The following is a 22,067-nucleotide window of genomic DNA, read 5'->3' as shown; positions in this document are numbered from 1 at the left end:
AGCGTTTTTCTTTTCCGGCACTGAGTTCCGTCAAAAGGGCTCTATACCGGAAAAGAACTGATCAGGCATATCCCCATGCATTCTGAATGGAGAGTAATCCGTTCAGGATGCATCAGGATGTCTTCAGTTCAGTCATTTTGACTGATCAGGCAAAAGAGAAAACCGTAGCATGCGGTTTTATCTCCGGCAAAAAAAACTGAAGACTTGCCTGTATGCCGGATCCGGCATTTTTTTCCATAGGAATGTATTAGTGCCGGATCCGGCATTCAAAATACCGGAATGCCGGATCCGTCCTTCCGGTCTGCACATGTGCAGACCTTTAAAAATGAGGGGAAAAAAATACCAGATCTATTTTGCCTGATGATACCGGAAAAACGGATACGGTATTGCAATGCATTTTTCTGACCAATCAGGCATTTTTCAGACTGATCAGTCAGAAAAAATTACATGCGTTTGCATACAGTTTGCCTGATCAGGCAGGCAGTTCAGGCAACGGAACTGCCTCCCAGAATCAAACAACGCAGGTGTGAAAGTACCCTAAGGCTGATAATAACCAAACAAATAAGTGAGGTGTGAACTAAGCCTAATAGTGACGAACAGTCATTCTACAGCTAATAGAAGGAATTCAAATGTATGTGTATGCACTACCGTTACATGGATTAAAAGAAACCTTTTTCTCCACCTTTTTACTTCATTGGCGCTGCTTCCATGTTCTTATTTTGTTCTACTAAAGAGTCATTGGGACACCTTCAGGGGTGCACAGCGTTTTTTTGTTTTGTTTTTGTTTTGTTTGTATTTTTTGCTGTACTGATGGATACTGTATGATTTTTTTTGTTTAGCTAGGAGTTAGCTAAGAATGGCGGTGGCCTGCATGAAGATGCACTAATCCATATAAGTGACCTGTCTGTCATTCTTATGCACAGTAAATGTTTGGCCTCTTTCAGACGGGCGTTGTGGGAAAATGTGCAGGTGTGTTGCGGGAACACACGCGATTTATCCGCCCGAGTGCAAAACATTGTAATGCGTTTTGCACTCGCATGAGAAAAATCGCGCATGTTTGGTACCCAAACCCGAACTTCTTCACAGAAGTTCAGGCTTGGGATCGGTGTTCTGTAGATTGTATTATTTTCCCTTATAACATGGTTATAAGGGGAAATAATAGCATTCTGAATACAGAATGCTAAGTAAAATAGCACTGGAGGGGTTAAAAAAAAAAAATTTTTTTTTTTTTTACCTTAGTCCACTTGCTCGCGTAGCCGGCATCTCCTTCTGTCTTGATCTTAGCTGTGTGTAGCAACAGGACCTGTGGTGACGTCACTCTGATCATCACATGATCCATCACCATGGTAAAAGATCATGTGATGGATCATGTGATGACTGTGATGTCACCAAAGGTCCTTGTTGCTACACAGAGCTAAGATGAAGACAGAAGGAGATGTCGGCTACGCGAGCAAGTGGATTAAGGTGAGTTAAATATATATTTTTTTTTAACCCCTCCAGCGCTATTTTACTATGCATTCTGTATTCAGAGTGCTATTATTTTCCCTTATAACCATGTTGCTTGCTTGCGGATGCTTGCGATTTTCACGCAACCCTATTCATTTCTATGGGGCCTGCATTACGTGAAAAACGCAGAATATAGAGCATGCTGCGATTTTCACACAACGCACAAGTGATGCGTGAAAATCACTGCTCATTTGAACAGCCCCATAGAAATGAATGGGTCGGGATTCAGTGCGGGTGCAATGCGTTCAACTCATGCATCGCATCCGCGCGGAATACTCGCCCGTGTGAAAGGGGCCTTTCACTACCAAAAAGGACTAGCAATGCGTGTTGCTACACTGCACAGTGATGTACACCAGGATACATTTTCCCTAAAGTTTAACTACAGACGGGATAGACCTGATTTAACATCCTTTGTGACAAAGTATTTCTAATCAAATCAAATATTTTGGGAAAATTCGCTAAGTGACTGAATCAAATTTTTTAAAACTTCGCTCAGCTCGATTTACAATGCTAGATATTTTCTGTCTACCTAGATAGTGTTAGTCAAAGGCGAATAATAAAACGTGCATAATAATATTACATTAGACAGTGTATTAGTGATAGCATGAGACAAAAAACAGACAGCCTAAAAAGTTGCATATAGTAAAAAGAGAAAGTAAGGACTGCCACCTAGTGGCTGTAGTCATATATTCAGTTCTGCTTAACGCAAAGCAGAATGTTACCTTTTTTCATTTTTTTTAGGACTATCCTGTTTCACTTGAGAATATATTACATTTTCTATAAAGCGTGTTGACCCTGAAAGCAATTTTGCTCTATGCATGGCGATTCAATCAACATCGTTTTAAATAACTGAGTAAAATTCAGTACCATTCACCTGTAATGTTTTTATTCAGCAGCAATCACATGGACTTCTTTAAGCTCCTTTCAGATGAATGGGGCATTTGCCGAAATACCTGCAACAAACCTGCGGTGTGTGACTTCACCCAGAGCTTCAATCACAGTTCTGCTGTGTTGCGATTATAAGCAATTGCCCTCCGTGTTGTCAGCCAGACCCCTCACCACTGAAGGGTACAGCCCAGGGGCGTAGCTATAGTGGAAGCAGGGTAATCGGCTCGAGATGGGGGGGATAAATAGCTGCTGTGCGGTCCCGTCAGTTCTAGTTACACCACTGGTACAGCCACACATGCAGTTTTTCAAGCCAAAACCAGGAGTGAATTTAAAAAGGAGATGCAGCATATGTCCTTGAGAATTTCACTTGTTTTTTTGTACTCCCATCATTTAAAGGCTGGGGACTCCTTTGCAACAATATTTTTTAATTATTGAATTGCATTTATTTTGTGTTAAACATGTTTTTTTTTAATATAGTTGAATTCAAATCTGTGCCTTATTTGGCTTCTACAACTGGCATGTACTGTATACACACTATATTGCCAGCTGCAGACAGCCGTTCTGTGATAAATATTTCTGTCTGATAACTCGGGTCTCCAGTCCCTCCTTGACCTCTTCTGAACAATCTGATGATCGTGAACATGGTTAAAGGGCTTCTGTCACCCCACTAAAGTGATTTTTTTTTTTTTGGGCTAGTCAAATTAGTTATATTGCGATATATGACAATATAATTGTGTTACTTACTTTGATCCAGCAGTTTCTGCAAAAAACAAAGTTTTAATATATGTAAATTCGGTCTCTACCAGCAAGTAGGGCGGCTACTTGCTGGTAGCTGCTGCAGAAATCCGCCCCTCGTCGTGTTGATTGACAGGGCCAGCCGGGATCTCCTCCTCCGGCCAGCCCTGTCAGTATTTCAAAAATCGCGCGCCTGTGTGGATTCGGCGCAGGCGCTCTGAGATGAGGAGGCTCGTCTCCTCAGCACTCCCTCAGTGCGCCTGCGCCGATGACGTCTTCTATTTCGGTGATGTCATCGGCGCAGGCGCTCTGAGGGAGTTCTGAGGAGACGAGCCTCCTCATCTCAGAGCGCCTGTGCCGAATCCACACAGGCGCGCGATTTTTGAAATGCCGACAGGGCTGGCCGGAGGAGGAGATCCCTTCTGTTGTGTCGTGGTCATGGTAACTTGCGGGTCGTACCGTTCACTATTATCAGATGTGATGTAGTAACACCACACTACAATCTTATAGTCACAGCGTAGCCCTAGCCTACTGTAATTCAGCTCTGCTACACTATTACATTGGTATTTATTGCATTTCTATATGATTTTATTTTTGGGTGGAATTTATAATTATTTGCACATTCACTTTACCTAAAGCAGAGACCCAGATTCACTAACGTGTCTGCACGAAGATTCTGTCTAAAAACTGGTGCAAATCAGAGCAGCTAAGGTTTCTACACTTTTTCTGATTTGCTCAAAAGAGGTGAGTCTAAGTGGTAAAGGGTGGAGCATTACATAAAAAGGTGTGGCCTAAGATGCAACATTTTGTGCCAAACTTGCACCACAATTCTGGAGTAAAATTCTGTCTCAAAGTAAGCCAACCAGTATAAAGTTAGAAAAAAGTGTCTATCCCAGCACCACATTTATCATCCAGCCTGAGCCCCTGATGCAGGTGTAGCCATCCGATCTAAGCTTAAACCATCTATAAGATCAGTAAATCTGGGCTAGAGTATCCGTTCTCATCTGGAGAAATGTTCCTGTGAAAGTCTGGCCGTCATTCATAAGCCCCCAGCTGAGTCTCATTATCGGCATAAGTGGTGACCAGCTGCGTTTGCACAGCTCCACTATCTGCACTGACCGAGTTTTTCCCAGCACAGATTTATGAATGGTTGCGTGCATTGCTCTACTTCAACTTTTTTATGTTTTTTTATTTTAGAGCAGAAGATGGGGAGATCCACCCTGAAATCTGCAGACTTTACATACAGCTGCAGTGCTGCCTAGAAATGTATACAACCGAAATGCTGAAATCCATGTGTCTTCTAGGCTCCCTTCAGCACCAGCGGAAAGGTGAGTCCCATTGTTGTTGATTTTCTCGATTATCCCATTTATCATCTTTCCACAGATTAGAGGGTACATGTTGGATTTCTAGAGGGGATGGTCTCACTGCCGAGAACCCCAACAATTCTGAGAACAGAGATCCCTGAGTGCCCTGGCTGAATGGAGGAGTAGTACGCATGTCGTTCCACTATGTCATTGACTTCGGACTGATGGACATGTTGCCCAACTCAGACAGGGACTCTTGTTTTCATGATTGCTGGGTTTATGGGATAACCCTTGTAAAAAGATTACCAAAATCTGACATTTTGGTAACTTTTGATGTTGAGTCCTCTACAGTATTTGAAAAGTAAAGAGGTGGAAAAACTACAAACATCCCCCGTATACTCCTAGCAACACTATTGCCTTCCACAGGTGTCCTCTGAGTATGTGCCACCGAGCTGCAGGAGATGAGGTTATGGTGCCCAGCCTGGAAAGAACTCTCTTCCATACACCCCACCAAGTTTTATATGAGGCCTTACAGCACAGTAGTACTTGGAGGATGTGGAGTTTCAGCGATCCATGTGTGACCACATAATTTATATTCATTAGGTTAGAAATGTAAATGACAGTCTAAGTTGTGTTCTTATATTAATTTGTCTGTAAAGGTTCTCATTCATCCAGGTCATGGTATATCAGTATAAGCCAGAGCAACTGGACTTCTTGTATTATCTCTTGAAGATGTTTCATCAAAACACAAGAAGAGCAATATTGTGTATGCAGTCCAATGATGTCCAATTGTACATTGGGGAAACAAAACAGCAGCTACACCAGCGTATGACCCAGCATAGAAGAGTCAATCCTGTGGTCAGGACACAACAGTGTACCTACATCTTAGAGGAGATTTGTCACCAGATTTGTACCTTTGAAACTGGATGACCTGTTACATGGTCCCTTGGCAAATCACCTATATAAAATATCTAAAGCACACTGCGGACACAATATACAAAAGTATCAAATATATCTTTATTAGATCATTAAAAGAACATCTTAAAAGACAAATAAGCAAAGGCATTGACACTCCAAACACATGTATCGTGCCAGCTTCTTCAGGGGAGATAGAGTTGAGTGGGAATGAGCACCTATCAATACCTCATATGGATCATTTGAACATCTGAAATCGATTGATAAATCATACCTGTCATCTATGTTATGACACCATCTCCCACCTTCGAGAGCGCCATCACTTCATGAACGGACTGCGTCATCATGCATCAATTATTTGATGCGCATGCCGGAAGGCTGGGCGGCGCCATAAATTTAAAAATAACATAAACAGAACCCACCACAAGCATTAAACTTCATACAATATAAATCCCATACACAGATATACCCATTATGGAAGATACAGAGGTAAATCTTAAGTAAAGTGTGTCCCGTACGCACTGATCACATGATCGGGTGAGGACAGGGTACATAGTGCAAGTCCAGCAAATCAGACATTCGCACTGGACCACAAACACCAAGGCGCTGTATCAGATATGGGCAGATGTCAAGAACTTCTGGTTTCAACTATATATATATATATATATATATATATATATAGTTGCAAGAAAAAGTTTGTGAACCCTTTGGAATAATACAGATTTTCTGCACAAATTGGTCATAAAATGTGATCTGATCTTTATCTAAGTCACAACAATAGACAATCACAGTCTGCTTAAACTAATAACACACAAATAATTTAATGTTACCATGTTTTTATTGAACACACCATGTAAACATTCACAGTGCAGATGGAAAAAGTATGTGAACCCTTGGATTTAATAACTGGTTGAACCTCCTTTGGCAGCAATAACTTCAACCAAACGTTTCCTGTAGTTGCAGATCAGACGTGCACAGCGGTCAGGAGTAATTCTTGACGATTCCTCTTTACAGAACTGTTTCAGTTCAGCAATATTCTTGGGATGTCTGGTGTGAATCGCTTTCTGGAGGTCATGCGACAGCATCTCAATCGGGTTGAGGTCAAGACTCTGACTGGGCCACTCCAGAAGATGTATTTTCTTCTGTTTAAGCCATTCTGTTGTTGATTTACTTCTATGCTTTGTGTCTTTGTCCTGTTGCAACACCCATCTTCTGTTGAGCTTCAGCTGGTGGACAGATGGCCTTAAGTTCTCCTGCAAAATGTATTGATAAACTTGGGAATACATTTTTCTTTCGATCATAGCAAGCCATCCAGGACCTGACGCAGCAAAGCAGCCTTAAACCATGATGCCCCCACCACCATACTTCACAGTTGTGTTTCTTCCAAACAACTCAACTTTGGTTTCATCTGTCCACAGAATATTTTGCCAGTACTGCTGTGGAACATCCAGGTGCTCTTGTGCAAACTGTAAATGTGCAGCAATGTTTTTTTTTTTTGGACAGCAGTGGCTTCCTCTGTGTTATCCTCCCATGAAATCCATTCTTGTTTAGTGTTTTACGTATCGTAGATTCGCTAACAGGGATGTTAGCATATGCCAGAGACTTTTGTAAGTCTTTAGCTGACACTCTAGGATTCTTCTTCAACTCATTGAGCAGTCTGCGCTGTGCTCTTGCAGTCATCTTTACAGGACGGCCACTCCTAGGGAGAGTAGCAGCAGTGCTGAACTTTCCATTTATAGACAATTTGTCTTACCGTGAACTGATGAACAGCAAGGCTTTTGGAGATACTTTTATAACTCTTTCCAGCTTTTATGCAAGTCAAAAATTCTTAATCGTAGGTCCTCTGAGAGCTCTTTTGTGCGAGGCATCATTCACATCAGGCAATGCTTCTTGTGAAAAGGAAACCCAGAACTGGTGTGTGTTTTTTATAGGGCAGGGCAGCTGTAACCAACACCTCCAATCTCATCTCATTGATTGGACTCCAGTTGGCTGACACCTCACTCCAATTAGCTCTTGGAGATGTCATTAGTCTAGGGGTTCACATACTTTTTCCACCTGCACTGTGAATGTGTACATGGTGTGTTCAATAAAAACATGGTAACATTTAATTTTTTGTGTGTTATTAGTTTAGGCAGACTGTGATTGTCCATTGTTGTGACTTAGATGAAGATCAGATCACATTTTATGACCAATTTGTGCAGAAATCCATATAATTCCAAAGGGTTCATATACTTTTTTTGCAACTGTATATATATATTTATTTAATGTAAATATGTTCCTCCCCCATACTCACACTGGATACTAATCACAGTAATTGCAATAAAAGAAAAAACATAAATGGAATCAATGAAAGGGGGGTCCACATGCATAATAAGGAGATGGAAGAACACTGTAGAACCATCCATTGTAAAAACCAGATGATAGGTAGATTAAACCAGACAATTTGCTTGTTGGATCCAAACTAGTAAGAAAAAAATATATATCACATACAACATAGAAAACAATCAGTTAAAAAATATATCTACAAAAGAACAAGGGACAAATCCCAAAGGATCACAAGAGGATCAGGATATAACGATATATAGAAACTGACTGACCTGTTACATGTGCACTTGGCAGCTGAACGCATCTGTGCTGGTCCATTGTTCATATGGGCCCGCATTGCTGAGAAAAATGATGTTTTAATATATGCTAATTAACCTCCAGTACAGGGGTCAGCAACCTTCGACACTCCAGATGTGATAAAACTACAACTCCCAGCATGCTCTATTCACGTCTATGGGAGCTCTGAAAACAGGTAAGCAAGTGTGCATGCTGAGAGTCTTAGTTTCACCATAGCTGGGGTGCCGAAGGTTGCTGATCCCTGTTCTAGGAGCAATAGGGGTGTTGTCATTACTCCTAGATGCTCAGCTCTCTCTGCAACTGCCGCACCCTCTGTACTTTGATTGACAGAACCACGTAGTGTAAACGTGACTACGCCTGCCTGGCCCTGTCAATCAAAGTACAGAGGATGTGGCAGTTGCAGAGAGAGCTGAGCCTCTAGATGTAATAACTACACCCCCTTTGTACCTAGATGCTCATTCACATATATTAAAAGATAATTTTTCTCAGGAGTGCGGGCACATAAGAACATGGGACCAACACAGATGCCTTCAGCTGCCACATGCAGATACAACAGGTCAGCCAGTTTTATAGGTATAAATCTGCTGACAGATCCCCTTTAAGGACAAAGGAGGCTTGTTTGATGACAGCAGGGTTCACATCTTAGACACAAAGGAGGACTGTTTCAGATGAGGTGTGAAACAACTAGTTATGTTAAACTAGAGAAATCAAGCTTGAATAGAGGTGGAGAGGAGCGACATCCATTGTCTGCCACTTACAATGCTGTTTTAATACCTCTCCCAAGGCAGTTTAATCACACCTTGTAGCGTCAGTCATGCACATGCAATCAACACCTTACCATCATTAGGTACTTGACTTTGTGTTGATTATGATAAACGGATAATGATGATTGAAGTATGAGTTACCAGTATTTAAAGCTGGGGATTTCTTATACATGTCATTCTAATTGAGAAAGCCAGTTGGATGATGAAAGGATTTGGACCTTTCTGGACCTCTACGACAACCTTGGTTTGAGACACTGACGTCAGGAAAGATGTTTCTCAGTTGGCAATAATAGACACACACAAGTATTACTGAGAAACACTCTAACTTTATTATGCTATAGCTTGGCCTTATATATGCAGTAGAAAAGTTTGCATAACAACAGAGTTGAACCAATCATAAAGATAAACATTGGTGCTCACACAGATACTACCGGAACATCCTTTTATGGTATGTAATACGTCACATATAAGAATGTACGCAGTTGTGCCGAATGACCCTGAATGAGACAAGAACGTTTGTTCTAGTTCTAGGATATTCCCAGAATCTGTCCTGGGACAGATAAGGAAACCTAACTCACAGCGGGGAGGGGGGTGTGAAACAGTGTGTGGGTGAGATATTATAACAATTCTGTACATGTAAGAGAAGACAAGATGGAGTCACATTTCTCTTCAGATGACTAGCGAAATGTCTTCAAGAGAAAATTCAACAAGTCCAGTTGCTGTGACCTTTTACCACTGATATATTTATAATTCTACATATGAATTATTCTTAACAATTCTACAGTGTTCAATCCCATAACACGGCATCCACATTTAGCAGTCAGTTGACCACATTGTCCACGGCTTCCCCAATTTGAGCCCAATGAATCCTGGCATTGTCATCTTGGAATATGCCCGTGCCATCAGGGAAGAAAAAAATCCCTTGATGGAATAACCTGGTCATTGACTATGTTAAAGTAGTCAGCTGACCTCGTTCTTGGAGCACATACTGTTGTTGAACCTAGATCTGACCAACTGCAGCAACCCCAGATCATAGCACTGCCCCCACAGGCTTGTACAGTAGGCACGAGGCATGATGGGTGCATCACTTCATCTGCCTCTCTTCTTAACCTGATGTGCCCATCACTCTGGAACAGGGTAAATCTTGACTCATCAGACCACATAACCTTCTTCCATTGCTCCAGAGTCCAATCTTTATGCTCCCTAGCAAATTGAAGCCTTTTTTTTCTGGTTTGCCTCACTGATTAGTGGTTTTCTTATGGCTACACAGCTTTTCAGTCCCAATCCCTTGAGTTCCCTTCACATTGTGCGTGTGGAAATGCTCTTATCTTCACTATTAAACATAGCCCTGAATTCTACTGTTGTTTTTCTTTGATTTGATTTAACCAAACGTTTAAGTGATCGCCGATCACAATCATTCAGGATTTTCTTCCCGCCATATTTCTTCCTCGAATACGATGGGTCCGCACTTATCCTTCCAGTTTTTAATAATGCGTTGGACAGTTCTTAACCCAATTTTAGTAGTTTCTGCAATCACCTTAGATGTTTTCTCTGCTTAATGCATGCCAATGATTTGACCCTTCTCAAACAGACTAACATCTTTTCCACGACCACGAGATGTGTCTTTCGACATGGTTGTTTAAGAAATGAGAAGCAACTCATTGCACCAGTTGGGATTAAATAATTTATTGCCAGCTGAAAGATAATCGCCCATGCAGTAATTATCCAATAGGAGGCTCATAACTATTCACTTAGTTAAATCCAGGTGGCGACTTTTTTTTTGGACAGGCAGTGTTAAATTATAAAAAAAAATCCAAAGCTGCGCTCACCTGGTTCCACTTGAAATTGCGCTGGGAGTAAAGCGCACTTGAGAATATAGAGGAAAAAAACATAGGGAGTCCAGCTTCCAAAAAGTGACGTACTTTATTCCAAAAATAAATTAAAATCCAACATGGCAACCCGGTCTACGTGTTTCGGATCTGCTAATGCCAATCCTTACTCATGACCAATAGTATAATATCCACACAAGCTTACATTCTAGGCTGAGAGCAAACTCTTAGGGTTAGGCCTCATGCACATGACTGTGTCTGTTTTGCGTTCCACAAACCCGAATCAGTAAAATATGGATGTGGTCCGTGTGTCTTCTGCATTTGTTTTGCCTGCATTGACTTCAATGGGTCAGTTTCCGGCTTTTTGGGGGCGTATTCTCAGTTTTTACGGAATGGACATACAGATGTGGAAAGCATACAGATGATCCGTGTGATTTCCGCTTCCATATGTCCGTTCCTCAAAAATATAGAACATGTCCTATACTTGGCTGCAAAATTCAGACCATGGACCCATTGAAGTCAACAGGTTCCCTAAAAATGTGGATGTGCCATGGACCGCATCCGTATTTTGGGTGTTCAAAATTTGCGGACCGCAAAATACATATGGTGGTGTGCATGAGGCCTAAGAAGGCCTTGGACTTGTATGGGCACTATATTACAACTCTGCAGAACTTAAAGGCTATACAGAGCCATTTGCATGTGTCCTAAAACTGGTCATTTCGAAAGTTTTAAAACTCCTTTAACTATAATTAATCAGACATCAACTTTCTAGCAATGGCTGGGTGGCTCCAGGAAAACAGAAGAGTTGGTAAATCTACTGCGAAGTACATGGAGACCTGCATTCTCCCAGAAAGCAGCCCTCCATGACCTCTAACTGTATGAGGCGCCAGAATGCCACATTCTTAGATAGATCCCTGGTGCCCATAACTGCTCTGAGGGAGACATGCTATAACTCACCACAGAAAGGGACATGATGTGTCGTAAAAAAGTGTCATTGTTTACATGGGAAAGCGTGAGCTGAGCATTTGAAAAGGGGCCTGTTCACATCCGAAAAAAATGTATAGCCCCACCTTTCACACACCACACACAGCAGTCTCCCACAGCCCTGCTTCACAACGTTGGCATGGATGGTTTAAATATTAAATATTTTTTCTATAATTTTTTTTTTGCTTTATAAAACAGTTGAATATACAGTTATAAAAATATAACATAGTATATATATTCATTATTAAGCCTGACCTTTCTTTGTATTCTTTATAATATTTTAATATCTTTTAATATCTTAAAGGAAAAGAGCATTGTGCTGGTCCAAAGATCATAGACTATAAAACAGATGACAGCTCAGAAGTTCCCATCCTAGAAGATACGTCGTCATCACCGGTGGATGTCCAGTACTGCTGGCAGGTTTCCACAGACATTGAGAACACAGAAAGGTAAATACAGTACGAATCCCAAAGAAAATAATCTTGATATGCTGTAATATAGAGGTATACTACCCTAGAAGAAATTCTTCCTGGGGGTTATACAGTACCTCTGACATACAAATTCATGGTAGGAATTTAGAAGGTAAGTTAAGTTCCACAAGCAGAGGAACAGCCTGCTGGAGTTCATTGTGTCCGGCCTAGCTGGATACTGCCATGCACCATTAGCCCCCAACGACTATAATGGGATCTGGTTGGTTTCCGGCATAAGCGTGCACCATAACCTGTGCGTGCACCAACACTTTTGTCTATTCAAAACTGCGCTCATAACGGAAACAAAATGGATCCCATTATAGTCAATGGCAGTATCCAGACATGGTGAACTCCGCCAGGCTGTTTTTCTGCTAGAAAAGCCTGTAGGATAGCTTTAGCAGAGGTGTGAAACTAGCCCAAGCACCTTACTGTTTGGATTTTTAGAGGTTCTGAGTCAAATGTCAGGTTGTGAAATTGTAGGTATTTGCCTTTTTCCTTTTTCACTTGTGCAGTGAGCCCCTGCGGGAGTTGGTGTAGAGGATGGGAGGGGTAGTGGCCCTGATGTGATGTTGTTGTGACACTGTGTCCTACTGTACCTCAGGCCATCGCTCCCTGGGGTCCAGTTCAATGAAAATGTAGCACTGAAGAAGGTGTCCACAGTTAAACGTAACAAACTATTTTTTACAAAGTTCAACGTAGAACTTGAAATACATTCCGTAGCAGCAGGCTTTTAGTTCAATTATTCTCTAGCACAAGAAAGGATATGGAGGCAGGTTGGTCAGTGGCTATTCAGCACTAAGATGATACTGGCCTAATGGTTACTTGCAGAAGAGTGGCTTGGTTGCTGTGCCTCACCTTACAGCAGTATCTGTAGATGCAGATGTAGAAGTTCACTCTACTGTCTGGAATATCAAGGCTTTAGTTGAGTCTGTTTTAAGCTGTTATTTTGGCAGGAGAAGGGTATCTGGTTCCTGAATTTCTCTCACAGGGAAAAAGATATGGCTTCTCTGAGTGGGTGCTCTACAAGCTGCTTCCTCACTCCTCCAGGACCTCTCTTGTCCCCTCTCCTCCTGAAACTCACTACTATTGACTTCCTCCTCCTGGCAGGAAGTTGGACAAGCCCACTCCTACAAAGAGGGGAGGAACAGGGTGTTTTTGAATAATTTGAGGACAGTAGGTTCTAAAATGGATTCATTTATGGGTAGTCCCCATAAATGACTTCATACTTGATTTGGTCCTTTAAAAGTTGGATTTTGAAATTTTCTTTAAAAATTTCTAAATTGCTTCTAAAATTCTAAGCCTTCTAACATCCTAAAAAATAAAATAACATTTACAAAATTATTCCAACATAAAGTAGAGATATGGGGAATGTTAAGTAATAACTATTTTATGAGTTATTACTATTCATCTTAACCCCTTCCCGACCGCAATCTGTATATATACGTGATAGCTGCACATACCCCGTGCAGCTACCACGTATATATACGTTCTGGCAGCTCTTTAATCCAAGAACTGCAAAGCGCTTGGATTAAAGCTTCTGCCCCTGCCCTGTATGCTGTCACGGACAGCATACAGTGCAGTAATGCCGGCAAGGGACCAATCAGAGTGGCCCCTTGCCGGCAATCGATCGGATTGGTTAGTCTGTACAGACTATCCAATCGGATCGCGGCAGTGAAAAAATGCCGGTTTCAGGCTCTGATCTGGAGCCTGAAATCACAGTGTCCTCGTGCCCCCCCCCCCCCGATCCATGCAATGCCGCCCCCCGATCTATGCAGCCCCCCATCTGTGCGGCATCCTGTGTCCACAGTGCCCCCTCCATCTGTGCCCCATCTTGTGTCCTCCAGTGCCCTCTCCTGCTGGCCGTGACAATTTCCACCCCCCTTCCAGCGCTGCCCCCCCGCTCGGTCTGCCCCGGTCTGCCCCCCCCCCGGCAGCGGCATCCATGGGGTTAATAGAGGGAGGGGGCTCCCTCTCTCCACCATCGGGGCTGCTGCGCTGCGATGGCAACCGGACGCTTTGCAAAGTATAGTACAGCCATCAGCCCCACTGGATCTTCATGATCCAAGAGGGACTTGATAAAAAAAATGTGAAAAAAAAATAAAAGTAAAAATAAATAAATAAAAATGTAAAATAATTTAAAAAATTGCCTTTTCCTATATAAAATGAAAAAAACTACACATATTAGGTATCACCGCATCCGTAACGACCGTCTCTATAAAGATATCACATGATAGACCCCGTCCGATAAACACCATAAAAAAAAAACGGTGTAAAAAAAGCCATTTTTGTCACCTTACATCACAAAAAGTGCAACAGCAAGCAATCAAAAAGGCGAATGACCCGCAAATTAGTACCAATCAAACCGTCACCTCGTCCCGCAAAAAATTATACCCTATTTAAGACAATCGCCCAAAAAATCAAAAAGCTATGGCTCTCAGACTATAGAGACACTAAAACATCATTTTTTGTGTTTCAGAAATGCTATTATTGTGTAAAACTTAAATAAATAAGAAAAAGTATACATATTAGGTATTGCCACGTCCGTAACGATCTTCTCTATAAAACTATCACATGACCTAACTCCTCAGATGAACGCTGTAAAAATAAATAAATGAAAACTGTTCCAAAACAGCCAATTTTTGAGTCACCTTGCCCCATAAAGTGTAATAATGAAGGATCAAAAAATCCTATGTACCCAAAAATGGTACCAATAAAAACCTCAACACTTTCTGCAAAAAACGAGCCCCTGCACAAGACGATTGGCAGAAAAATTAAAAACATATGGCGTTCAGAAAACCAATCCAGCACAATCTGCCTTCCAAAAACCGTATGGCATTCCTTTCCTTCTGCGCCCTGCCGTGTGCCCGTATAGCAGTTTACGACCACATGTGGGGTGTTTATGTAAACCGCGGAATCAGGGTAATAAATATTGAGTTTTGTTTGGCTGTTAACCCTCAATGTGTTAAAGAAATTTTTTTATAAAATGGAAAATCTGCCAAAAATGTGAAATTTAGAAATTTCATCTCCATTTTCCTTTAATTCTTGTGGAACGCCTAAAGGGTTAACAAAATTTGTAAAATCAGTTTTGAGTAACTTGAGGGGTGTAGTTTCTACAATGGGGTCATTTATGGGGGTTTCCACTATGTAAGCCCCACAAAGTGACTTCAGACCTGAACTGGTCCTTAAAAAGTGGGTTTTGGAAATTTTCTTAAAAATTTTAAGAATTGCTTCTAAACTTCTAAGCCTTCTACCGTCCTAAAAAAATAAAATGACATTTCCAAAATGATGCCAACATAAAGTAGACATATGGGGAATGTTAAGTAATAAATATTTTATTAGGTATGACTTTCTGTTTTAGAAGCAGAGAAATTGAAATCTGGAAAATTGTGAATTTTTCAAAATTTTGGGTAAATTTGGGATTTTTTCATAAATAAAGGTGAAATATATTGACTCAAATATATGACTATCATGAAGTACAATGTGTCACGAGAAAACAGAATCTCAGAATGGCGTGGATAAGTAAAAGTGTTCCAAAGCTATTACCACATAAAGTGACGCATGTCAGATTTGTAAATTTTGACCTGGACACTGGGGCATCAATGACCCTTGGTCATGAAAGTGTTAAAAACAGACATTCAGATTTAAAAATTTCAAATTTTTCAAAATTTATATTATAGATAAAGAAAAAACATATTGGCTCAAATTTACCACTAACATGAAGTACAAATATGTCACCAGAAAAACCTTTGCTGAATCGCTTGGATAAGTAAAAGCATTCCAGGGTTATTACCACGTAAAGCATGTCAGATTTGCAGAATGTGGCTTGGTCCTTTTGGTGAAAAGTGGCTTGGTTTTGAAAGTCTTGAAGATTTGTGTGCATGTCGGCTGAATGTAATGCTCTTAGTCCCATTTCTTCACCCGGTTCTGACACTCTTCCACCTGTGCAGCTTCCAGTACCCACGCAAGCACGGAGGCTCTGCTTCCACTACCCAAGCAGCAACTGTGCATGAACTGCCACATTTCCAGATGGTAGTGCATGAAGAATCACTGCTCCAGAAGTGAAAGCAGAGCCTCTGCGCTTGCACTGCTACTCGGAGCAATGGTGCAAGGGCAAGATTGTCGGGGTCAGGCAAGATGTCTGACCCCTGTCAATCAAGCGGCAGGAGAATATTCTTCACCGGCGGGGACAGCCCCTCACAGTTGAAGAATTCTGGCTGATGAGATGAACCAATTTGTAAGAACCGTTTTGACCATTCCTAATTGGGAGTGATGGCTGTCGGTCAAATGAGTGGTCAGCCGACACCTGACTTATGTGTATGGCCGTCCTAAGAGTCTGCCACCATGTATTCAGACTAATCAAGTTCTGGCTGCATATATAGATCACAGAAGATTTGTAGACTGCGTACCTTGTAGCTGAGCCTCAGCTCTGATGAGATGTATTAGGTCAGTATTGATTCTCAGTAAGCAGGTGGAGATGATATGAAAAGATACAGCATATAGAAATCCACACTGTTTCATGGGGTTAGGAAGACGAGAGTTGTCAACTTTCACTATCTTTGAGTCCAATCCTGGGATGAACAAGTTGCTTTTTTCTTTTCAGAGACATGAGGGAAATGAAAAACCTCTTAAGCAAACTCAGGGAGACCATGCCTTTGCCATTAAAAAACCAAGGTAAATGCATCACTATTGTTTTTTATTCGGAGAACTATTTCCTGACAAATGTAAGTGCACAATGAAAACCCCTATATACAAGGAGATCTTCATAGCTGAGGCATGCATTTTAGAGATTAATAAATTATAGGTTCCCAGACCATTAGGCTTGTCCAGGGGTTTTCCATTTTTTTTTCTATTAATCTTCCCCCCAAAGACTAGACTGTTGAAATAAATACTCACCTTGTCATCACCACTCTGTTCTGGCTCCCAGGTTCTCTTCACTGGTCTTCTGGTCTTCATTTGTCAGTTTTCCCATGGACGGGGTCAATCACCCAATGACAGGTCTAAGCAGTGACTTGTCCGCAAGAGGCATGTGACCCAGCATTAAGTATTCAGCCTGGAGACATGTCACTACTGAGGCCAGTCATTGGCTGCATCGGCACACATGAACCTAGCCATCCAGAAGTGGGATCGTGAGTGCAGTGAAGAGAGCCAGGGAGCCAAAGAGCTGGAAGCCAGTGGAGAGGACCAGGTAGGATATGGATTTCACAACAGGCCTGGCTTAGGGAGGAGGCAAAACAAAAACCTGGAAAACCCCTTTAAATTGGCTGCCCAAAAATATAAACTCATTCCCTGTCCACAGGACAGGAGATAGGTATTTGATTCATGGGGTCTGACTGCTGAGACTGTCCCGAGTTCACCAACTGAATGGCGCATTAATACGAGAATGAGTCCAGCATGCAGACATCCACTCCATTAATTTTCATGTCTGTATGCTGTCCAAGTATAGAATGTACAGAACCTGGACTGAACTCTGACACATTCTAGTCAATGGGCGAATTCACGTGTCCAATTTTCTTAAAGCACCATCGGTCCGTGCAGACAAAATTATAGCATGCTCTATTTTGGTCTGATTGTTCTCACTAGACTTGACCACAGAAGTGCCATGACTCTTCTCCCTCTGCCTTGACTCTTCTCCCTCTGCCCTAATTGTTCTCCTTGTGCACTGAATCTTCTCTCTCTGCCTTGACTCTTCTCCCTCTGCCCTGACTCTTCTCCTTGTGCCTTGACTCTTCTCTCTGTTCCTGAACTGGTCTCTCTGGTGCACAACTCTTTTTAAAGTAATGTTTTTATCTGAAACACCACAGCATTTCAGAGTAGGACATAGCTCTGTGTCATGAGGGATTTTATGATTCCAGACTAGCAGACTGCAAGAGTATAGTGTACGATGAACATAACCTTCTGTTTCGATATAATGTGCTTTTTACATAGTGAGAACAGCGTGACATGGAGAGTCAATTATACATGCATAACTAATTGCAGTAATTGTAGGCTAAGTGAAATGTTAAATTGGAATTCATTATAGTTTGTTCTATCCTCTTGTAGAACATGTAGTAGTGGGACTGTGGTTCCAGAGATTTCAACAAGAAAAAATTCTGTAAGAAATTGTCTGACCAGGTGTCATTTGCTTTCACCTCCTATTAAAAAATATGTAATATGGTCCCAGATTTATTGTTCTTAAAGGGGTTCTGCATGCTTTTTGTAAAAACTGCCCTTTTTTCTAACCTGTGGAAGACTGTTTGGTTAGGGTTAGGGATACCCGATACTCACTCTACTAATGCCACTATCTGGGTCCTGGACGAACATGTTCCCTAGTCTTCATTGGATGTGTTTCCTAGTCTTCGTTTTCAGTTGCATTTACTATTGTGCAGCTGAACAGGAAAAGAAGGGCACACATCCGGTCGGGACCCAGGTGGAAGTGAAATTCTTGGGAGTAGGTCATGATAATCTCAACTTGCAGCTTGAATTTAAAGGTCTTAAAGGGATTCTGTCACCAGTTTTTAACCCCCACATTCAAAAATATGGTTATGTGCATGGAGCTCTTGTGATTCCTAATGTGGTTTTATAAGCTAAATCTGTAGGCTCATTTAGTGTAAAAAACGTTTTATCTAACCTGTCATTCATCTCACTAAGGTGCCCAGTAGGATGCTCATGTCTTCCAGATGCCGCCCGCACCCGCCGCGGTTCGTGCCCAGCTCCTCCTTTGCTGTCATCACCGCCGCCTCAGAATCCTTTGCTACTCCTCCGGCTCTCCCTCACTCCCCCCTCCTTCTTCTCTAACATCCCGCGCGTGCGCACAGACCTGTGCCTGATGCGCCCGTGCGGACTTCTCCGTTCGGCTTTATTGAGCGAAGTGCGCATGCGCCAGCACTTCGCTCAACCTCCCGATGACCTGAAGGCTGGCGCCAGTGTTCAGGTCATCGGGAGGTTGAGCGAAGTGCCGGCGCATGCGCACTTCGCTCAATGAAGCCGAACGGAGAAGTCCGCACGGGCGCATCAGGCACAGGCCTGTGCGCACACGCGGGATGTTAGAGAAGAAGGAGGGGGGAGTGAGGGAGAGTCGGAGGAGTAGCAAAGGATTCTGAGGCGGCGGTGATGACAGCAAAGGAGGAGCTGGGCACGAACCGCGGCGGGTGCGGGCGGCATCTGAAAGACATAAGCATCCTCCTGGGCACCTTAGTGAGATGAATGACAGGTTAGATAAAACGTTTTTTACACTAAATGAGCCTACAGATTTAGCTTATAAGATCACATTAGGAATCACAAGAGCTCCATGCACATAACCATATTTTTGAATGTGGGGGTCAAAAACTGGTGACAGAATCCCTTTAAAAAAAATTGCTATCATAACAAACGTTTAAGGGAATTACAAAAAAAAACAAACATTTTAATGGGGCTTGCCAGCCTTTAACAAATTTTGGCTTCCCACCTGCTCCCTGCAGCTTGCTTCAGGGTCCTTTAGTCCACCACTGCTTCTGCCATTCTCTGGTCCCCGCTTGTAAACTTCTGGCATGGATGGGATCACGGGATAGGATGATGTGTCCCACAAGTCGCAGGTAATGTAACCCAATGATGGTCTGCTTGGGGTTACAGTTGTAGTCAGTCATTAGCTGCAGGAGCACACATGTGACCCCTGTCCGTGCCAGAAGATTGCAAGCAGGGACCAGAGCATGGCAAACACAGCAGTGAACCGTTAGACCCAGACTGAAAGGTAAGGAGCAGGCAATTATGCTTTCCTCTTCAAATCTGTCAGTCGAGGGGGTTTTGCCAGAATTTGTTATGAAGTTGGAGAACCGCTTTAACACTATGGAAACATTTGTGGGAACAGATGATAAATACAAATATTCTATTCTTTTACGCACAGACGACAGTAGCCTCCTCAACTTGGCACCTTATCCACTCGTCAGAAGAAGAAAGAGAAGATTCTTTGGATTGTGTTGCCTCATCTCCAGTTAAAAATCAAGAAAAGCCATTTTTTCCGCAGATACGCTATAATTTGACATTTGCCGTCATATATCGTATTGAGGTTGGTTAATTCATTATGTATTCAGTGTTGCCTAAACTGCCTTGTTTCAAAACTAGTATAGTTTGAAGATGAACGCCATGATTACTAATCGGTGGAGGAAGAAGCAAGTGAGATGAAGCCATCAGTAATGGCTGGATACACGACAAGGGACCTTCTGAACAATTTGATGTTCATGGCATACAATAAATATGCAAAACGCTTTGATGTCCTAGTATTGTGCTATAGGAAAACCATTCCATCGGCATCACAATGGAGGTTAACTATGGATAATAGTGGCAGCAATTATTATGCGAATATTGATGTATCAAGGCCAATAACTGTACTTTGTATTTTCAGTTTGTTCTCTCTTGTCTCGATCATACTTAGTCTTCCACAATGCATCAGGATTTTGTCCAAGAGCTCAGCCAAGTTTCTACCCTACTAGCTAGAGGATGAAAATAAAGTATTTATGGCTTGTACATATATTGTAATCTTGATGACGATCATCAGTATTTTCCTTTCAATCGAATGGTGTGATTTTCACAATTTTGAAGATGTTATATATATATATATAAATATATTACAATAGTGTATTCAAATCCCCGATATATCCTCATGACCTAGAGAGACAGTTTATCATATATTGTTACTATAGGAAGTTGAAGCATGGTGTCTGCATATTGACATAGTGTTAAATCTGATAGGGCATGCCAGACTTAGCTCAGACTGAAATATACCCTACATTTTACATTGTTAATAAATTTTTTTAGTTAAATGTGTAACATGCTTTGTATCCTTTTTTCATATCTAAACATGGTCATACACGAATGGATGAGGTATTATTTGGATGTTTGGTTGGTTGGTGTGTCGTTATGATAATCAATGAATCCATGTAAATGCTGAAAGGAGACTGAATGAATGATAAGAGGAAGATGAATGATACAGTGCGTTCGGAAAGTCATCAGACCCTTTCACTTTTTTCACTTTATGTTGCAGCCTTGTTCTAAAAATTTTTTTTTTTTAAATCAAATTTTTCCCCCACATTCTGCACTCAATACCCAATTATGAGGACGTGAAAACCGAATGTGAGAAATCTTTGCTAACTTATTGAGAAGAAAAAACTAAAATCTTGCATTGACATAAGTATTCAGACCCTTTACTCAGGACTTAGTTGAAGCACCGTTGGCAGTGATTACAGTCTCCAGTCTTCTTGGATAGGATGTCACAAGGTTTGCACACCTGGATTTGGGGATTTTTTACCATTCTTCTCTGCAGATCTTCTCAGGCTCTGTCAGGTTGGTTGGGGACCGTTGGTGGACAGCCATTTTCGGGTGTCTCCAGAGTTGTTCGCTTGGGTTCAAGTCAGAGCTCTGGCTGGGCTAATCAATTGGCCATGTGCTTAGGGTTATTAACAATGAAAAATGAAAAATGAAAAGCGTAGTCAGCACGTCCAAATTTGTGGAGTTTAATCCAGATGCAACGTTTCGGCTTAGAAACCCTTTGTCAAGCATGCATATACCACAAGGTGTGGGGTATAAATACCCCAGAGTTAACAACAATTGGGGGAGTGACCCATGAGCCCAATTAACCTTATTGTGGTCAGGGTGTGTGCACATAAAACATAATTAGGAAATAGTGACATCACATAAGTATTTATATTACTTACACAGCTTGGGTAATGTACAAAAAGATGCCTGTGCTGCCGGGAACGTGTGGCCATGTGAGACGCCAAGCGGACATGTAGTTTTCTGTGAGCGCCGGTGGGACGCAGATTGCGTTCCATTGATACTTCCGGATTAAAACTTCTGGTAAAGTGATGACCGCTCGGCTGGCCTAAAAATAATTGCTTCTATTGGCGTAGATGCAGTGGCGGATAAAGAGAATACTAAAAAGAATACTGTTCCCCTAAATTAAAGGTGCAAAGAGAGAAAGAAACTAATGTCGCTAATAGACGTGAAGCAATTAATAAAGTAGCTTGTACTAACCTTGCTAAGTGGAGCGCAATTGCGTTCCACAGGTTCACTTCTGGAAAAAAACTTCAGGTTATAAAA

General features: G+C 41.8%; 1 protein-coding gene across 1 annotated transcript in view; it reads left to right on the top strand.

Annotated features, from left to right (window-relative positions):
- Nucleotides 1-20,743, top strand: part of LOC122936242 (regulator of G protein signaling 7 binding protein) — a 129,355-nt gene extending 108,612 nt beyond the window's left edge. The window contains exons 3-6 of the mRNA XM_044292343.1: nucleotides 4,327-4,457; nucleotides 11,852-11,996; nucleotides 16,618-16,688; nucleotides 19,876-20,743. Coding sequence (XP_044148278.1) covers nucleotides 4,327-4,457; nucleotides 11,852-11,996; nucleotides 16,618-16,688; nucleotides 19,876-19,967 — 439 coding nt within the window. The 3' untranslated portion in view covers nucleotides 19,968-20,743. The remainder of the gene's footprint in view (nucleotides 1-4,326; nucleotides 4,458-11,851; nucleotides 11,997-16,617; nucleotides 16,689-19,875) is intronic.
- The last annotated feature ends 1,324 nt before the right edge of the window (nucleotides 20,744-22,067 follow it).

This window comes from Bufo gargarizans, chromosome 1 (assembly GCF_014858855.1).
Source record: "Bufo gargarizans isolate SCDJY-AF-19 chromosome 1, ASM1485885v1, whole genome shotgun sequence".
In the NCBI taxonomy this organism is placed as follows: domain Eukaryota; kingdom Metazoa; phylum Chordata; class Amphibia; order Anura; family Bufonidae; genus Bufo; species Bufo gargarizans.
The sequence above is the reverse complement of the archived record's forward strand: the minus strand, read 5'-3'. Positions and strand labels throughout refer to the sequence as shown.